Below are 18807 nucleotides of genomic sequence, written 5' to 3'. Positions count from 1 at the left end.
GTTTATTCCTAGGTATCTTATGGTTTGGGGTGCAATTGTAACTGGGATTGACTCCTTAATTTCTCTTTCTTCTATCTTGTTGTTGGTGTAGAGAAATGCAACTGATTTCTGTGCATTGATCTTATATCCTGACACTTTACTGAATTCCTGTACAAGTTCTAGCAGTTTTGCAGTGGAGTCTTTTGGGTTTTCCACATAGAGTATCATATCATCTGCGAAGAGTGATAATTTGACTTCTTCTTTGCCGATTTGGATGCCTTTAATTTCCTTTTGTTGTCTGATTGCTGAGGCTAGGACTTCTAGTACTATGTTGAATAGCAGTGGTGATAATGGACATCCCTGCCGTGTTCCTGACCTTAGTGGAAAAGCTTTCAGTTTTTCTCCATTGAGAATGATATTTGCAGTGGGTTTTTCATAGATGGCTTTGATGATATTGAGGTATGTGCCCTCTATCCCTACACTTTGAAGGGTTTTGATCAGGAAGGGATGCTGTACTTTGTCAAATGCTTTTTCAGCATCTATTGAGAGTATCATATGGTTCTTGTTCTTTCTTTTATTGATGTGTTGTATCACATTGACTGATTTGCGGATGTTGAACCAACCTTGCAGCCCTGGGATAAATCCCACTTGGTCGTGGTGAATAATCCTTTTAATGTACTGTTGAATCCTATTGGCTAGTATTTTGGTGAGAATTTTTGCATCTGTGTTCATCAAGGATATTGGTCTATAGCTCTCTTTTTTGATGGGATCCTTGTCTGGTTTTGGGATCAAGGTGATGCTGGCCTCATAAAATGAGTTTGGGAGTTTTCCTTCCATTTCTATTTTTTGGAACAGTTTCAGGAGAATAGGAATTAGTTCTTCTTTAAATGTTTGGTAGAATTCCCCCGGGAAGCCATCTGGCCCTGGGCTTTTGTTTGTTTGGAGATTTTTAATGACTGTTTCAATCTCCTTACTGGTTATGGGTCTGTTCAGGCTTTCTATTTCTTCCTGGTTCAATTTTGGTAGTTTATATGTTTCTAGGAATGCATCCATTTCTTCCAGATTGTCAAATTTGTTGGCGTAGAGTTGCTCATAGTATGTTCTTATAATAGTTTGTATTTCTTTGGTGTTAGTTGTGATCTCTCCTCTTTCATTCATGATTTTATTTATTTGGGTCCTTTCTCTTTTCTTTTTGATAAGTCTTGCCAAGGGTTTATCAATTTTATTAATTCTTTCAAAGAACCAGCTCCTAGTTTGGTTGATTTGTTCTATTGTTTTTTTGGTTTCTATTTCATTGATTTCTGCTCTGATCTTTATGATTTCTCTTCTCCTGCTGGGCTTAGGGTTTCTTTCTTGTTCTTTCTCCAGCTCCTTTAGGTGTAGGGTTAGGTTGTGTACCTGAGACCTTTCTTGTTTCTTGAGAAAAGCTTGTACCGCTACATATTTTCCTCTCAGGACTGCCTTTGTTGTGTCCCACAGATTTTAAACCGTTATATTTTCATTATCATTTGTTTCCATGATTTTTTTCAATTCTTCTTTAATTTCCCGGTTGACCCATTCATTCTTTAGAAGGATGCTGTTTAGTCTCCATGTAATTGGGTTCTTTCCAAACTTCCTCTTGTGATTGAGTTCTAGCTTCAGAGCATTGTGGTCTGAAAATATGCAGGGAATGATCCCAATCTTTTGATACCGGTTGAGTCCTGATATAGGACCGAGGATGTGATCTATTCTGGAGAATGTTCCATGTGCACTAGAGAAGAATGTGTATTCTGTTGCTTTGGGATGAAATGTTCTGAATATATCTGTGATGTCCATCTCATCCAGTGTATCATTTAAGGCCTTTATTTCCCTGTTGATCCTTTGCTTGGATGATCTGTCCATTTCAGTGAGGGGAGTGTTAAAGTCCCCTACTAGTATTGTATTATTGTTGATGTGTTTCTTTGATTTTGTTATTAATTGGTTTATATAGTTGGCTGCTCCCACGTTGGGGGCATAGATATTTAAAATTGTTAGATCTTCTTGTTGGACAGACCCTTTGAATATGATATAGTGTCCTTCCTCATCTCTTATTATAGTCTTTGGCTTAAAATCTAATTGATCTGATATAAGGATTGCCACTCCTGCTTTTTTCTGATGTCCATTAGCATGGTAAATTCTTTTCCACCCCTCACTTTAAGTCTGGAGGTGTCTTCGGGTTTAAAATGAGTTTCTTGGAGGCAACATATAGATGGGTTTTGTTTTTTTATCCATTCTGATACCCTGTGTCTTTTGATTGGAGCATTAGCCCATTAACATTCAGGGTAACTATAGAGAGATATGATTTTAGTGCCATTGTATTGCCTGTACGGTGACTGTTACTGTATATTGTCTCTGTTCCTTTCTGATCTACCACTTGTAGGCTCTCTCTTTGCTTAGAGGACCCCTTTCAGTATTTCCTGTAGAGCTGGTTTGGTGTTTGCAAATTCTTTCAGTTTTTGTTTCTCCTGGAAGCTTTTAATCTCTCCTTCTATTTTCAATGATAAGCCTAGCTGGATATAGTATTCTTGGCTGCATGTTTTTCTCGTTTAGTGCTCTGAAAATGTCATGCCAGCTCTTTCTGGCCTGCCAGGTCTCTGTGGATAAGTCGCTGCCAATCTAATACTTTTACCATTGTATGTTACAGACTTCTTTTCCCGGGCTGCTTTCAGGATTTTCTCTTTGTCACTAAGGCTTGTAAATTTTACTATTAGATGACGGGGGGGTGGGCCTATTCTTATTGATTTTGAGGGGCGTTCTCTGAACCTCCTGAATTTTGATGCTCGTTCCCTTTGCCATATTGGGGAAATTCTCCCCAATAATTCTCTCCAGTATACCTTCTGCTCCCCTCTCTCTTTCTTCTTCTTCTGGAATCCCAATTATTCTAATGTTGTTTCGTCTTATGGTGTCACTTATTTCTCGAATTCTCCCCTCATGGTCCAGTAGCTGTTTGTCCCTCTTTTGCTCAGCTTCTTTATTCTCTGTCATTTGGTCTTCTATATCGCTAATTCTTTCTTCTGCCTCATGTATCCTAGCAGTGAGAGCCTCCATTTTTGATTGAACTTCATTAATAGCTTTTTTGATTTCAACTTGGTTAGATTTTAGTTCTTTTATTTCTCCAGAAAGGGGTTTTATATCTCTGGAGAGGGTTTCTCTAATATCTTCCATGCCTTTTTCAAGCCCGGCTATAACCTTGAGAATTGTCATTTTGAACTCTAGATCTGACATATTACCAATGTCTGTATTGATTAGGTCCCTAGCCTTCAGTACTGCCTCTTGTTCGTTTTTGGTGTGAATTTTTCCGCCTTGTCATTTTGTCCAGATAAGAGTATATGAAGGAGCAATTAAAATACTAAAAGGGTGGCAACAACCCCAGGAAAATGTGCTTTAACCAAATCAGAAGAGATCCCAAATCGTGAGGGGGATCTCACGATCTTTCTCCCCCCTCACGATTGGGTGAGGGATCTCCTCTGATTGGGATCTCCTCTGATTGGGATCTCCCAATATCTTCTGATTGGGATCTCTTCTGATTTGGGGATAAAAAGAGGTTCAAAAAGAAAGAAAGAAAAAAAAGAAAAAAAAAGAATTAAAAAAAGAGATTGAATTAAAAATTCAATCAAGAATTTAAAAAAGAATTAAAAAAAAGATTGAAGAGATTGGGATCTCTTCTGATTTGGGGATAAAAAGAGGTTCAAAAATAAAGAAAGAAATAAAAAAAAGAATTAAAAAGAAAACGAATAAAGAAAAGTATAAAAAAGAAAAAATATATATATTAGATAAACTAGTTAAAAAACGTTAAAAAAGAAAAGGGTAAAAGTTAAAAAAAATTTTAGCAGAAGAAGAGAAAAAAAATGAAAAAGAAAAAAATTAAATTAACTGCAAGACTAAAAAATCACAGGCAGAAAGCCATGAGTTCTGTGGTTTGTTTTCTCCTCCTCTGGAATTCTGCTGCTCTCCTTGGTATTGAAACTGCAGTCCTTGGTAGCTGAACTTGGTCTTGCCTGGATTTCTTGTTGATCTTCTAGGGGAGGGGCCTGTTGTAGTGATTCTCAAGTGTCTTTGCCCCAGGCGGAATTGCACCGCCTTTACCAGGGGCCGGGCTGAGTGATCCGCTTGGCTTTGCTTTCAGGAGCTTTTGTTCCCTGAGCGCTTTTCGTAGAGTTCCGGAGGACGGGAATACAAATGGCGGCCTCCTGGTCTCCGGCCTGGCGGAGCCGAGAGCCCGGGGCCCCACTCCTCAGTGCAGCCTCAGCGAACAGCTCCTAGTAACTCGCGTCTGCCTGACCTCCGGCCGCGCTCCGAGCTCACCGAGCCTGCGACCAGTTCAAGGTACCCCCGAGCTGCGAGCTTACTGTCGGCTCTGTCTCTGCAGCTGGCTTTCCCGTTCCAATACCCGCAAGCTCTGCAACACTCAGACACCCCCGATCCTTCTGTGACCCTGTGGGACCTGAGGTCACTCTGACCCCGCGTGGGGTCGCCCCGGTTTAGCCTCTGGAGCAATGTCCCTCAGCGGAACAGACTTTTAAAAGTCCCGATTTTGTGTTCTGTTGCTCCACCGCCCGCCGGGAGCCGGCCCCTCCCCCCGGGGTCTATCTTCCCGTCGCTTTGGATTCACTTCTCCGCCAGTCCTACCTTTCAGAAAGTGGTTGATTTTCTGTTTTGTAGAATTGCTGTTCTTCTTCTCTTCGATCTGCCGATGGATTTGCAGGTGTTTGCACTCTTTAGATAAGCTCTCTAGCCGATCTCCTGCTGGCTGAAGTAGTCTCAGCCTGCTACTTCTCCGCCATCTTGACTCCTCTCCAATGCTCTTTACATATTAAGGCAATTGGCTCTTTCTCCTATGAGTTTTAAATGTTTCTAGTCTGTATTTTTGATTCTCTTTATGTTTTGTTTTTCCTTTTTTTGGTATACAGTTAAGTTGAATTTTGGTACAGTCAAATGTTCAGTCTTATACTTAAGATCATTAAGTTTTATGACTAACTTAGCTTTTCCTTATTCCAAGATTATAAAAATATTCTGCAGTGTTTTCATCTTGTACTTTTAATTTCCCTTAAACCTTTGATCCTTCTAGATTTATATTGGTGTCAGGGGTGAAGACAGATCTTAAAAGTTCTTTCTTTCTTTTTTTAGATATGTAGTTATGTCTTTTGACATATACATAAATGTAAATTCAATATAAAGCACCCAAAGATACATGCACACAGTTGCATGCCCAGATACACGTGTTCATACCTATATTGATTGGAACAAATTCATACATGGAAATAAAATATTTGTAAGTCTAAATACAGAAATGAAAATATATATTCCCCCAAGCCTACCCCAATATTTGAATACTTGGAGAAACTCAATTCTCAGTGTAATGCCAGATATGCGTGAGATTTGGTTGCTGGTCACTTTGGACATACTCATGTTCCTTTAACAGAACATTAAAAAATCTTATGGTTGGACCCTCCCTGTGCTTTAGAATATTTCTGTACCAGAAGCATCCCATTAAAACTGGCTCAATTCCCTATTTCTTGCCTTTTGTAAAAAAGGAAGAAAGCAGGTCAGCCAAAGTCCTATAAAAGAAGGGTGAAATCATGGGTTAGAATTTATTCAGTACGCTTAAGTGCCTGCAGAGGAAACCAGTCAAATCTTGGCTATTTCCAGTTCGGCAATGAGGCTGTCTTTTAATTTCAAGCCATAAAAGTGGACGACTGACTCCGACCTTCCTATTTTTTTTTTTTTTTGACCTTCCTATTTTGAAGCAAATGTCTGGGTCCAGGCCAGGCATTCTCAGCCTGGACTGTTTGGCCCTGGGGGACATTTGGCAGCATCTGGTTATTTTTGGTCGTCACAGCTGGGGATGGGGCGGCTGCCACTACCATCTAGCGGGTAGAACCCAAGGGCACTATTAGGAACACCTACAGTTAGCTCCCAGCTAGGATCCCAACTCGCCTTCCCTGCCTCCCAACAAAGAATGATCAGATCCCAAATGCCAGCAGCACCATTGTTCAGAAACCATGGTCTAGGTTAAGGAGGGAAAACCAGAAAATCTGGGTTAAGTGTTGATAATTAGACTTACAGGGATAGAAATACGGGTTAGAAAGAAGGAGCATCTTTACGTTAAATCAACCCAAACATATTTCACGGTTTTTGTGGCTGTTTTCTTTGTCCTTCTTCCATCATCGGTGAAGGAGCAGACAGATCCCTGCCTTTTTCTCTGCACATGTCACTAACCTTTATTAGATAATGTTAAAAGTCTAAGAATTTTTTTTTATGGTTTTCTTGGTCTCCTTCCAGTTATGAACTCTTGTTTATCACCATCAGAAATAGGCATTGTCTTTTCCATGGTATTTTCTAATAGTCTGCTATTTCTTGTTCTGTTAAAAATTTTTTTTCTGTGGATCCTTTAAATCGTGTAGTGAAGTTATCACTGTTCTTTTAATAAGTAACATATTCACTGTGGTCCACAGCGGCAGCGTTACAGTAAAGGGAGGCGCTCTGTGAAGTCCCTTGATTCTGGGAAGATGGGGGGAGGCCAAAAAAGGGAAGCGGCACGAATGCTATGCCGTTCCGCACCATTAACCCTTGCCAGGGCCTCCTTTGCCTCTTGTCTTCTGCCCCCATTCTGTGTGTGTTTGCTGTCATGTTTCGGCTGAGGGCCTTTGCACAGAATGCATGAAGTTTGTCAACCAGACAAATACATCAGGAAAGTGAATTGTAAACGCGCTCACAAAATAGAAGTAGAAGAACCAACCTTAGCGGGAGCTGAGCTCCATTTAAAGCACCACATTTGGCTGCCTGGGGGGGGCTCAGTCGGTTCAGCATCTGCCTTTGGCTCAGGTCATGATCCCGGGGTCCTGGTACCAAGTCCAGCATTGGGCTCCCTGCTCGGTGGGGAGCCTGCTCCTCCCTCTGCCTCCCCCCGCACCCTCTGTCTCTCATGAATAAATAAAGAAAATCTTACAAGATAAAATAAAGCATCGTGTTCAGTGCTTTCCATCTGAAATCTTACTATGACAACAGGAGAGGATTCTGCTGTTGGGTTGGTAGTTTATTGGAATGAAGAACTTGTGCCGAGACAGAGAGAGAGCGAGCTCGCTCGCTCTGTAGACCATGTAGCTGTTTCTTCCTAGTAACCCTGGTGTGTGGATGAATCTAATAATGACTTGGAGGCTTTTCAAAATCAATAATTAGAATAGTAACAAATAAATAGAATAGTAACAAATAGCAATAAAACAAATAGAATAGTAACAAATAGTCACAAATAGAGCCAACTTAAGAGAGGGATGCTTCTTTGAACTTCGTACTTTTAAGCAGCTCTTTCATGCTTGTTAGAATTTTAATTGTGGGCATTTATGTTTCGGCAGACTTTACACGTTAGAAGGAAAACTTGTCGAGAGTGGGGCCGAGTTGGAGAATGGGCAGTTTTACGTGGCCGTCGGCAGAGATAAGTTTAAGAAATTGCCTTACAGTGAATTACTTTTTGACAAGTCCACCATGAGAAGGTCCTATGGGTAAGTGTTCATCCTCATTGACATCTCCTACTTCTCACTTGGAATAACACTGAGTCTTATGCTGACCAACAGTATATATTGTATAATCTTCCTCATTGGTTAGATGGAGAGCTTCTGTGATATATATATATATATATATGTATATACATATATATATATAAATTTTTAAAATTTATTTACTTTTGCCATGATTGGAGATTGGAGATTTTTCTTTTTGCACAAAAAATATAACTTTGGGGGAACTATGAAAGGCTATATATAGCATTTTTAAACTATTCACTTATGAATTCATAGTAAATATATATTTAGTAAAGATTTATTTTGGTGAAGAAGATACAAGGCCGTGGGCTTCTATGTAGCATATTATCATTTGAAGTTTTAATGATGTCTCTGCTGCTTAGCTAGACCAAATAATTTTCAGTTGGTGCCTATACAAACATCTACAAGTGTCAAAAAACGTAATATTTTACATTTCTTTTAATAACAATGGGATAAATATGATATAATTCTCCTTGTGCAAGTAAGTAGGGCAGCAAGAGAGACTATAATTATTACACGCAAAATTTTAAAGATTGCTCCTTAAATTACACACAGTGCCCTGTGACACCTTTTTCTCTAGGGAATGTCATGTATTTGCAGAAGGTGCCTTACTTCAGCTGAGCAGAGGGCTGGCAGAGGCAGGCGTGCAGAGGCCTGGCCCCCCGCAGGTGGGGGCACCCCTGGCTTGGTCACGGTGTGGTTTTTTACCACCTGTGCTGCTTCTCCCAGACATTCTGTGGCCCCTTAGCTCTCAGAACCTGACTTTTCGTGACTGTCTTTTGCGGGGGTGTGTGTGACTTGCACAGAGACAACACAAGGTCACTGATTTTTCTTCATTAATTTGACGTTTGAGAAGCTTGATGGCGAGGCCAGCCCAGGGCTTCCAAATAAGTAAGGGATGAAATGGACTTTTGGGGCGGTGTTTGCAGTGGGCAAGAGCACAAGGTTTTCCAGCACTGTAGAGTTACTTGCCCGCAGACTCATTGATGACCATCCTTAGCCGTCCACGATGTCAGATCTGTCACCATCTCTGCTGAGTGACACTGGATTCCCCTGATGTGGGCTACAGAGTGTTCTCGAGGGCAGGGAGAAGTCTGTAGCTCATGGTGGCCTCTTGCAGACAAATCAGTTACACATCTTCCTCTATGTGTGGAGTTCTTTTCAGAGGGGTCAGTGGGTTCCAAGAGAGGTCTCTCCCTTCCCTGTGTGGAACAACATTCCTGTAGCCAAAAAGAACTTTTATTTTTTATTGAGAGTGACGGGTCTAGAAGCTCCCTTGAATATAGACACCAGTGTTTTGCCTTTCTGAGCTTCTGACATAGACACTGAGGACATTATGAAAACAGTGGATGTTTATTGTTTTTGACTCAAGAGGAAACAACTTTTTGAAACACATCCAGAAAGTTTGGGGATTTGAATAAAAATGCTACAGAAAAACTTAAGGTGATATTAAAAGTTTATAGGGAGCATTGATTATAATAGTTTCACGTTAAACACTGAAGATCTTTTGGAATGGACTTTGATAATTGTACGGTGGTCTTTGTGAAATCAGAAAAGTATGTGGTACTTTTTGTGAAACAGACATGTCCCTTAGACAGATAACTTGCAGGTTGAGGTGACCAGTTGGGACAACAGTTATCTTGCATTTGGTATTATTTGTCAATAACATTCCGATTTCTAAATTGCTCTTTGTTTCCACAGTCAGAAAGCCTCTTCACTACCTCCGATTGTAGGATCCAGAAAGTCTAAAGGGAGTGTAAGTATCAGATGCTTTACTCATTAAATACCCTTTATTTCTTTGTGATACAGGGAGGCTGTCCTCTGGGTTTCATTTAAACTTGAAGACATAAAACGTAGCTGCCTTGTGGTATATAAGCAATTATGTGAGACAATGCTAGAACGTTAATGTTACAGTTAAGGTCTTCAATGTGAACTAACATTTTAAAAATAGAGGTTCCAAAGTAGGTATCTTTTTCCTTGTGTATAGACCTGATGTGACTTACTTCATGGTTGAAATCTGGGCAATGATGCATAAAAGCAGAGGAGAGGCTGGGTGAGGTCGCATTTCTGGTCTGCTCAGTCTGGTTTTCTCTCTCCCACGAAGACTGAAAAAAGGGAAGTTTTTTTTTAAAAAAATAAAAGGCAATCGTCAAGTTATCTTCCTTTAAAAGACTGAGAATCACTCTGCCTCATTCCCTTTCGGAATTTTTTCCGTCCACGATTGGTCCACATGTTTGTTAACTCAGTGAATGTCCATTCCTTACCTCTCCCAGGGGAACTGTGGCGAACGCGTAGTACGTGACTTTGGAACCTGTTTGTATCTTCGGTCCGTGCCCCCTCACAGGGAGGGGTGTGACGCCAGGCTGCAGGTCTGCTGTGACAGGCTTTTCTGGCTGGGGCTTCTCTCTCTGCTTTTTCAACTGAGCTGCCGGACCAGCAGTGATCAGAATTGCTTTGACACCCCCGCAGCCTGCACACTGCCACCTGATTTAACTCCGCACAATTCTTCTGTTGGTATTTTGTCACATCGGTGACTGCTGGGTGATGATACGTCTCCTGATGATGATTTAGTGCCCCCCCAAAAACTTTTTATATATCATGCACAATTCTTGGGGAAAAAAAAAAGAAATGATTTTGTGTGAAATAGTGCTGAACTCAGAATAACAGGTGACAGTTATTTATGACCCATTCATGAGCTGAGGCTCTCACACAGTTGGTGACCAAGCTTTTGCCCCCAGGACCCGTACAATCTAGCTGAAGTGGAGAACAGAGCCTAAAAATGTCTCAACAGTGAGTATCTGGTGAGATGGGTAAATGCGAGGCAGAGGGAGGGAAATGTGTGTTTGCCAAAGTGCATGAAGGAAGTCGAACATGATCCATGGCTTTGAGGGATGTTTGCAACAGGTGAAGGATGGTGTGAGGAAGGGGCCAAGGTGTGCTCTCCGAGAGGCAGTCATGCAGGCTGTGATCTGTACTTAAAAACAAGAAGGGGACCTCTGCACAGACAGGAGAAGGAGCACCTCCAAAGGCTCCCACGGAGTCCCGATGGCCCGCCGGGAGGGAGCTCACGCTCATGACCCCCGGGGACAGGGAGCTGCTCAGGAGCGTGTGTGGGGGCTGGTATGTCTGGAGTGGCAGGTGGTGGCCATTTCAGATGGCCTTGAATGTCAGAACCAAGAGTCTAGTCCTTATCCTGGAGTTGAGGGCAGCTCACAAAGGCTTCCTCGAAGTGAGAGTGTGAACCCAAATCCATTCTAGGAAGGTTGGATCTTTTTTGTGTAGAAGGGCTTAAATGGTGAGAGGCTGCAGATGAGAGATGTCTGTCACGCGGCCATTGCGCGCAGGAGCCTTGGCGTCTGGTGGAAAGAACCAGGCTAGGGAGGCACCTGTTGCCCTTGAAGAGACAGAGGACTTTCTTGGTGACAGGACACAGGGGGGTTAAGGAAAACTTGGAGCCAGAGATAGCTGTGAGTTCTCGAGCTTGGATCGCCCGGAAAACAGTGCGACGCTGGCTGGCCAAGAAGAGGGCCGTCGGAGGAAGTGACGACCTGCCCAACTTCAAACATGCTGAGTGGGGGGTGTCAGCACGAAACCCAGTTGGGAGTGTGCAGCTGTAACTGTGGAGACGGAGGCCTGACGAGGACCCGGGGTGACGATCCCAAGTCCGTCCGTGTAGTGGTCATAGCTGGAGGACAGACCTGGCTCTGCTGTTCCTTCCTGGCACCCCGCCCAGCCCACTGTGGGGGGCAGCCCTCTTCCTGCTGTTCCGGGGGGAGCCTGGAGAGGGCGCACGTGGGCCGCAGAGGACCCAGCCCCAAGGCAGCCTGACAGCATGGGTCTGCAGAGGAGAAGGGAGGAGAGAGAATGTTCCAGTAGCTCAAAGTTGGATTTTAGCCACTACCAAAGCTAAGCAGAACCTGTGAATGTAGGGTTTGGAAGTTTTGGCCTCTCGCTCTTCTTCAGGATTTTGGGGCAGAATCTTCTTGTCTACCGGGCGTGTGTGGGCTTATCGATCCCCTCAATGCCGCTTCAAGAGTGGTGGTCAGACAGAGACCCCGGGGACTTCATCGCTGACCCGAGGTCAGCTGAGAAAGTTGGCGTCAGAACCGAGACCATAACTCAACTCTTTGCATTCACAGTTAGCAGACTTTGGAATTATGTGATTATTATTCTGAGGTTTGGAATGTCTAATTTTTTTTAAAATTAAAAATGTGCAGTGTGTTTCCTGCTTGAAAATTCACGGGCAAGAGGCATGTCCGTGTAGTTTCCTTGTTCTCTCGCTTGTTTTGAAGTTATTTAGAATCTGTGCTGTGAATCCTGTTTCATTTAAGGGTAAATGAAGTTTCCTGCGTCTCTGGCACAGAACAGAGCCCCCGGGAGATGGAGATGAGCAGAAAAAGACCGGGCGCTCTGAGCGCAAGGTACACTTGGGGGAGAACAAGGTTCAACTAACAATTCCAGAAGTCGGGATATAATTACAAGGTACGGTAGGATTGAAAGAAAAGTGCAGAGCAGTAGGAGCCGATGAAAGCCGGACCTATTTAGGTAGGTCGGTCGGGACAGGCCTGCTCTGGGGAAACGACCTTGGAGGAAAGGCTCAGCCACATGACATGTGTCCATCTCACAGAAAGCAAAGACTCAAAATTCTATTTCCACGCTCTGACGTAAATACAATACCAGTAGGGTTTGCCTCTTCCCACACACTGCAAGAGTGTTTTGTCTTTTCATCCGTCTGTCCGTCTGCTTGTTCAGATGGCCATCTGACACATACTTCTGAGCAATTACTAAGGTGCTCGGAGCCACTTTATTTTTAAATTTTTATTATTTTTTATTTTATTTAAAAAAATTCTTTAAATTTTTAAAATTTAAAAATTTTTAATTTAATTTTTTTTTTTTTAATTGGAGCCACTTTAAAGGACTGGCTCACAGTGACAAAGAGATCAAGTTTCAGACCTCACGGAACCTTCCTTTTAGTGCTAGTGGGGTGGGTTGGGGTGGGGGAGGGATGGCCATAGACACTCTCCACCTCTAAGCAAATGGACACATCTTCACATCATTTCACATGGTGCTAAGCGCTAGGGGGAAAATGAAGCAAGGCCCGAATTGGTAGAAAATTCTCTGAGACCCTAATGACGTAAAGGAGCTGGTCCTGTAAGGTGGGGCAGGACCGGAACGAGCCTCTGTGGCAGCAGCGATGGTCACAAAGGGCCTTGGTGGCATCTTGGCAGGAGAGGAGGGAAGAAGAAGACCAAGGGGTCTGAGATGGGAGAGGCGCGTCGGGCCGGGTCTGTGGACTCCGAGCTAGGAGTTTGGATTTTATTCCTCAATGCGACACCGTATGAGGGTTAGGAGAGAAGAAGAGGAGGATGTTGTTGGACGTACATGTCTGAGGCTCACTCCAGCTGTGGTGTCTGCAGGGAGGTGGGTTGGGGGAGAACCGAAGCGGGAGGCGGGGTGGAGGAGGCGGCTGGACCCCGGCCTGGGACGCAGGTGACCAGGACGGGGTAACAGGCGAGATGGACATCTGTGACAGTTCTTCCTAGAGGATCTTGTCACCGTGGTCTCTGACGGGCGCATTCACCCAGCAGCCATTTGCTGAGCACATGTTACGTCCTGGGCACTTTGGAATGCTTGTGGGGGAGGGAGGTCGTGAATGCAGAGAAAACAGTAAGGGGATTGATCGGACCTTCTAGAGCGGGAGAAAGACAAGCACCCAGTACGCTTGGTATTGATCGGGGATGAGCTGGAACACACCCGGGTGTGGGAAGAGGCAGTGGGAGGGCGGTGTCCTCTGGGTGCTGGGGGCAGGCCGCTTCCAGGAGGCAGTATCCGAGCAGAGGGGCAGATGCGCCTGGCACACGCAGGCCCTCATGAACCTGGCGTGTTGCATGGGTGAAAGCCGGACGATGAGCCCCACGGAGGGACCATCGCCCTGGGCAATTCCAAAGTCACAGTCTTGGTTTTTTTTTTTTTTTTAACAGAAGGATTATTTTACTCCTGTCCTTTAATTAATTGGGTCCCCGGAGAACATACATGTTTTTAGGATCGTTCGCTGCCTGGCACCGAGTGGGGGTGTGCATGAAGGGCCCGGGGGAGATCTTGCTCGGGAAGGTGGGGGCCACCCCCGAGTCAGCAGGAAAGGCAGCCCTGAAATGCTGATTCAAGTCAGGGGAGATGCAGAACTGGATTTTTAGGAATTCGTTTCTGGCAAAGCTTTCTAGGAATTGCTGTGTTGCCTAAGGAAGGGGACAGGGGGTGGGAGCCTGAGAGAACTTAGTGGGGAAAGAAGGGAAGGCTACCAGAGCGCACGCAGGGGGCCCTTGCTGGTGGGCCAGCAGCACCCACCCCGTGGTAGGGAGTGTGGGTGGTGAGGGGGCTTCCCGGGCTCAGGCACACCCTGACAGAGCAGCCCAGGAACGGCCCGTGCAGAGCAGGATGGCCCCAGAAAGCCGTTCCCTACCCAGACTCCTGGGGGAATCACAGACAGGAGCAAACGGAGGGTAATTTTAGCTTGGAGTTCTGGCCTTGAAGACAAAAGGAGGGTAGAAGTGGATCGTGTTAAAGTCTATGCAGTGTGAAAACCACCCCCGACATCGGGAGGCTGCCCGGGCACATGGTGCGGGATTAGGGCGCCCCCTCGTGGAAGATGTGTAAACTCAGGGACCGTTGGAAGTCAAGCCCGAGTTAGTGGCTCTTCTTACATGTGGCCGATGAATCTTGGCGATCTGTAGTTGACGGACTCGAATATTGTCATTGCTGAAGTTCTGGTAAAAACAAACAACTCTCCACATAGCACAGAGTCACTGTAAAGTGAGATAAATTCCAGATGCTCCCGAAGTTCCATTTTGCCTTTTGGGAAACTGAGTCCAGTGTAGATTAAAAAGGCTTTTTGCACACGAGCCGTCACCAGAGACGTCAGGGAGAGAAATGCCAGCCTGAGTTTGGGGCCACGTTCCTGGTCAGGAGTCCCCCTTCTGGGTGCATCTCCGAGGCGGGGGCTCCTCTGTGAGGCAAAACCCTCACAACATCCTCTTAAACTTGATGCTTTCCGGCCTCTGGGCCTTTGGCACGCGTCCATGGGGCTGGATGTCTTTCCATGACATGAAAGACCCCTGAGTTGACAGGTTCGTGTTGGAAAGAGCCTAGGGAGCTCTTAAAAAAAACCCCAGTTTTAATAAAGTAGGAGGGGTCGAAGGGGTCCTTTCGGTTTTTGTGTTGATTTGAGCAGAGGGTTGCTAGTGCTGCCCCGTGCGCTGCTGCGTGTGGGGCGGGAAGCAGGGCAGTGGTCCAGGTCCCATACCGGGTTTGGTTTTCTCCCAGGACACGCCACACAATCAGGCTGTTTCTTGGTCGACTCTGCTTTGGCGGAAAGCCACGGTTTGTCACCTCCCGGTGGCCTGGTCAGGGAATCACGCCATGTTGTGAATATTTGCAGTGTCTTGGCATCAGGAAGCTTTTGTGTCATAGGAAAACCAGACCTGGGTAACCTTGAGAAAGTGAGTCCCCCTGTACCTGTACAATGGTGACAGTAATACCGTATTTGTGTTAAATGGTATTTAGCACGTGAGAAGTACTCGTTAATACTGTTTTATCACCCTGCAAAGCTGTTTGAGAAAGGCAAAACTCCTTTATTTCCTATACCCCCAAAGTAGCCACAATTCTCCATTTATGTATCCAGGTTATAAGTCCCATGTGGAAGTCTCAAAAAAGGAAGGAAAACCCCCCTCTCCATTCCTTTGTCCCCCTACCCTCCACAATTTATTTGTAGACCAGCTATAATTTATATAATTAACTACATGAATAAATATGAATATATATATATAATGTAACTAACTATGTAAATGAATATGACTATAACTTATATAACTTGTATCTTTATGTATCATTATTACATATTTATTTAATATTATTGACGCTTTAGATGAATCAATTTTTTTTTAAAGATTTTATTTATTTATTTATTTGACAGACAGAGATCACAAGTAGGCAGAGAGGCAGGCAGAGAGAGAGGAAGGGAAGCAGGCTCCCCGCCGAGCAGAGAGCCCAATGCAGGACTCGATCCCAGGACCCTGAGACCATGACCTGAGTCGAAGGCAGAGGCTTAACCCACTGAACCACCCAGGCACCCCGATGAATCAACAGTTTTGTCTTTGTTAAAAAGCACAGGCATTTAAATTGTTTCCGATCTTCTAGTTACAAAACAAATTCCTCCCCTTCTTTTAGCTTAATGCTGGCCTCACAGAGCGCCCTGTGATCAGTCATGATTCAGTAACTCCGCGCATGGGGGTCCGTTACCAAAGCCTGTAGCGTTACTGGCATCCACTCGGCTTTCTCAATGCTCCAGAATAAGCCCTTTTGAGTGTCCTTATCAGAAATGGAGCAAATCAGCACTTCCTGCGTAGTCCGTGAGAGAGCTGGCTTTTCAGGCTGTATGAATCTCCGGCACAACTCTGCTCTGTCCTTGTCATATGCGGTTTGGGAAAACGCCTTTTCCCAGAGAGCCATGTAGGACCATTCTGCCCAGAACCGGAGGCTCTCTCTCACTGAGCTCCATTTTAGTTCTCGAAAGTTCCACAGCATCTCTGAACCTTCTGGTAGGCCTGCTGGAAGGGGGGCTGTGCTCGGTCAAGGCTTCCAAAGTTTCAGAATTATGGGACAAATAGACATGATGGGAAAGAGACCGGAACAGGAGACCTAGAGGACGGGAGTGGACGCCCCACTAGAGTCACAGGATCTGTTTCTTCTGCCAGGCAGTCCATGACCTTGAGAGAAAGGAAAGAAAATCAGTGACGACTCTGGTTGCAGTTAATGCAATAATTAAATGGAAGCGTATGTTTAAATTGCAGTTGGAATGGGAAATTAAATTATGCAAAGGAATGTTATAGATTTGGACAAGTTTTCATACTGTTAATAAATCTATGCATAATTCATTTTCTTGTAGGCTCCGACAAAATAGCATAAATAACTTCATTTGTAAGGCTGTGAATTTTTCTATTCTTAATTGGGTGATGGCTAAAACCATTTAAATGCTTCTGGATGACTGAGTATATAAATGTTTAAAATGAGCATTTATAATAGGTTTCTAGGCAGATTTGTTTATTTGATATTACTACATTTATTTTCAGATCCTAGCCCAGTACAGATGTTGCATAAAGATCTCACCCAATATGGCGTGAGCTGCCTATGATTTTTAAGGAAAGAGATATTCACTCTTCTCTTGGAGAAAGCACTCTGCTGCTCTTGGAGCATACACTGTCTCACAGGCACTGACTTTTATAAATGTTACCATTTCTTCCTCATGAGAGACCTAAAGGCGGGTTTGTTAGCCCACTCAGCTGGGAAGGGAATGGTCAAAGAAGTCAGGATTTAGTCGGAGGTCCCATAGGTGGTTAGAGGCAGTGGAGTGGCTATGAGCCATGAATTTTGGTCTCTAAAACTTGCCTTCTTTCTATGTCCCGCAGCCTCACACCTGATACACGCGAGACACTCAAGTGGGCTTAGCACCTGAGCGTCCGAGGACCAGGTTGTCCGGTTGGGAGGGAGGCTCTTGCTATAGCAATGGCGAAGCTGGGGCAGAGTCTGAGCACACCTGTTCTTTGGGTGTTCACAGTGGCCGCTGCTCTCATGGTTGTTAGTACCAACCCCCCACCCCGCCCCGGGAGCTCTCACTGGGCTAGGGAAACTCAACCTCAGCATCATCGTGCTGAAGAGCCTCCTTTGTAGAGGCAAGGTCTTCATTTCCAGAGGCACGTGGAGGCCACAGGCAACCACTGAACATATATGCCCACGGGTGGTCGCCTTGCGGGAGCATGGTCTTGAGCTATCGAGTCCATGTGGCTCCGGCTTTGTGATTCACAGGGAGCTTGGAATCAGCAACCGAAGAGTCTGTGTTTGCAGACGTCTGCACGGACAGCGTGTGTCTCCTTGTAGGACAACAGCTGCGTATTCACAGCGGCCACTAGTCAAGAAAGTGTATCTAGATTAAGTTTCCAGCTGAGGGCTGTCAGCACCCTTCCTCATCCAGTAGATTTTTCTGGAAGTCACAGGAGGGAGAGAACGGTTAAGGCAGTGGCCTTGCTGGCCCCATGGCCTTGGGCAAGACCCCACCTCTAAGCCTCATTTCTTCCTCTCCACAGTGGGCGAAGTGCCTGTTGCCGGTTGGGAGGATTGAAATGATTTTATAGAATGTCTGGTGTTGGTTAAGTATTCAGTACTTTTTAGCTATTTTTATTCTCATGTCTCAGCTAGGCCCTTCTGGCCCCAGGAAAAGTTAATGTACATATTAAAACGGAGATTGGGGAATCTGCAGAACACATCTGTCTCCCACGTCTGCCCCACTGACTACCAGCTAATGACTTACATCGATTAGGAGTCACTTTGGGATTTCATTAGCCCATGGTTGAGTGTCTGGTCTTCTGCCACTCAGGGAAATGATCGTCAATCCAAGTCAACAGTTGGATCCAGCGACCACACGTCCCCTCAGCCCCCAAAGAGGAAAGGGAAAAAACAGGAGGTGAATTTGGAAAAACCCAAGAAAGGGAAACAGAATGTAAAGTTAAAGAAGTCACCACAGATAAGTCCAAATGGTGGTAAGTTTGTCCTCGCTACTGTTATATTTTTATGGATTATCATCTTAAGGCTGTGATACGATTTTAATTCTTAAATAGATCTGTTTGTTTCTCTGGACCCACGGAAGATACTCCTTATTGTCCTTAAGGAGCGTTTTCAAAGGAGACTCTGAGTAGGAAAGATTCTTCTGTTTTTCCCACAAAATTTCTGTTTATAATTAGAGCTTGTGTACAAGAACACATGTTTTGAGGTAAAATAAGTTCTTGTGCTGGTCTCATATAAAAAAGGTAAATCCTGTTAGCCTTTTCTTCTACTGAAAGAGCTTGATTAACGTGTTTACTAACTGCTGTTGACATTGGTCTCTCCTACTTGTGTATCTACAACCCTTGTCCACATTGATCACAGGTCATTTCAGTCACATATCCCTTTCTCCAAAAAAGATATTTTCCTAATTTTACCGATATCCAAGAAAATACAACACATCCAGAAAACTTTACCGGTAGGATGATAACGTGTCCCCAAATTAGTTCTGTCCAGGTAAGAGAGGCCGTAAAATAAGTTTTTAAACATTTTCATCTGTACGAGATTTGTGCGGTCAGAATTGTGCACTTGCGTGGGAAGACTCTCATGGGAACTTTTGGGAAGACTGGCTCTTTCTGGTTTCATTCCACGTGTGGTGTCTCTGCAGCGAGCCCGCAGGGGT

General features: G+C 44.4%; 1 protein-coding gene across 1 annotated transcript in view; it reads left to right on the top strand.

Annotated features, from left to right (window-relative positions):
* The window catches only part of DCDC2 (doublecortin domain containing 2), a 151061-nt gene that overhangs the window by 45228 nt on the left and 87026 nt on the right, over positions 1-18807 (top strand). The window contains exons 5-7 of the mRNA XM_044259932.1: positions 7350-7496; positions 9237-9291; positions 17962-18124. Coding sequence (XP_044115867.1) covers positions 7350-7496; positions 9237-9291; positions 17962-18124 — 365 coding nt within the window. The remainder of the gene's footprint in view (positions 1-7349; positions 7497-9236; positions 9292-17961; positions 18125-18807) is intronic.

The sequence above is a fragment of the Neovison vison genome, chromosome 1 (assembly GCF_020171115.1).
Source record: "Neovison vison isolate M4711 chromosome 1, ASM_NN_V1, whole genome shotgun sequence".
NCBI classification, from domain to species: Eukaryota; Metazoa; Chordata; class Mammalia; order Carnivora; family Mustelidae; genus Neogale; species Neogale vison.
Note: the sequence above shows the minus strand (reverse complement) of the source record. Positions and strands in the feature narration are given on the sequence as shown.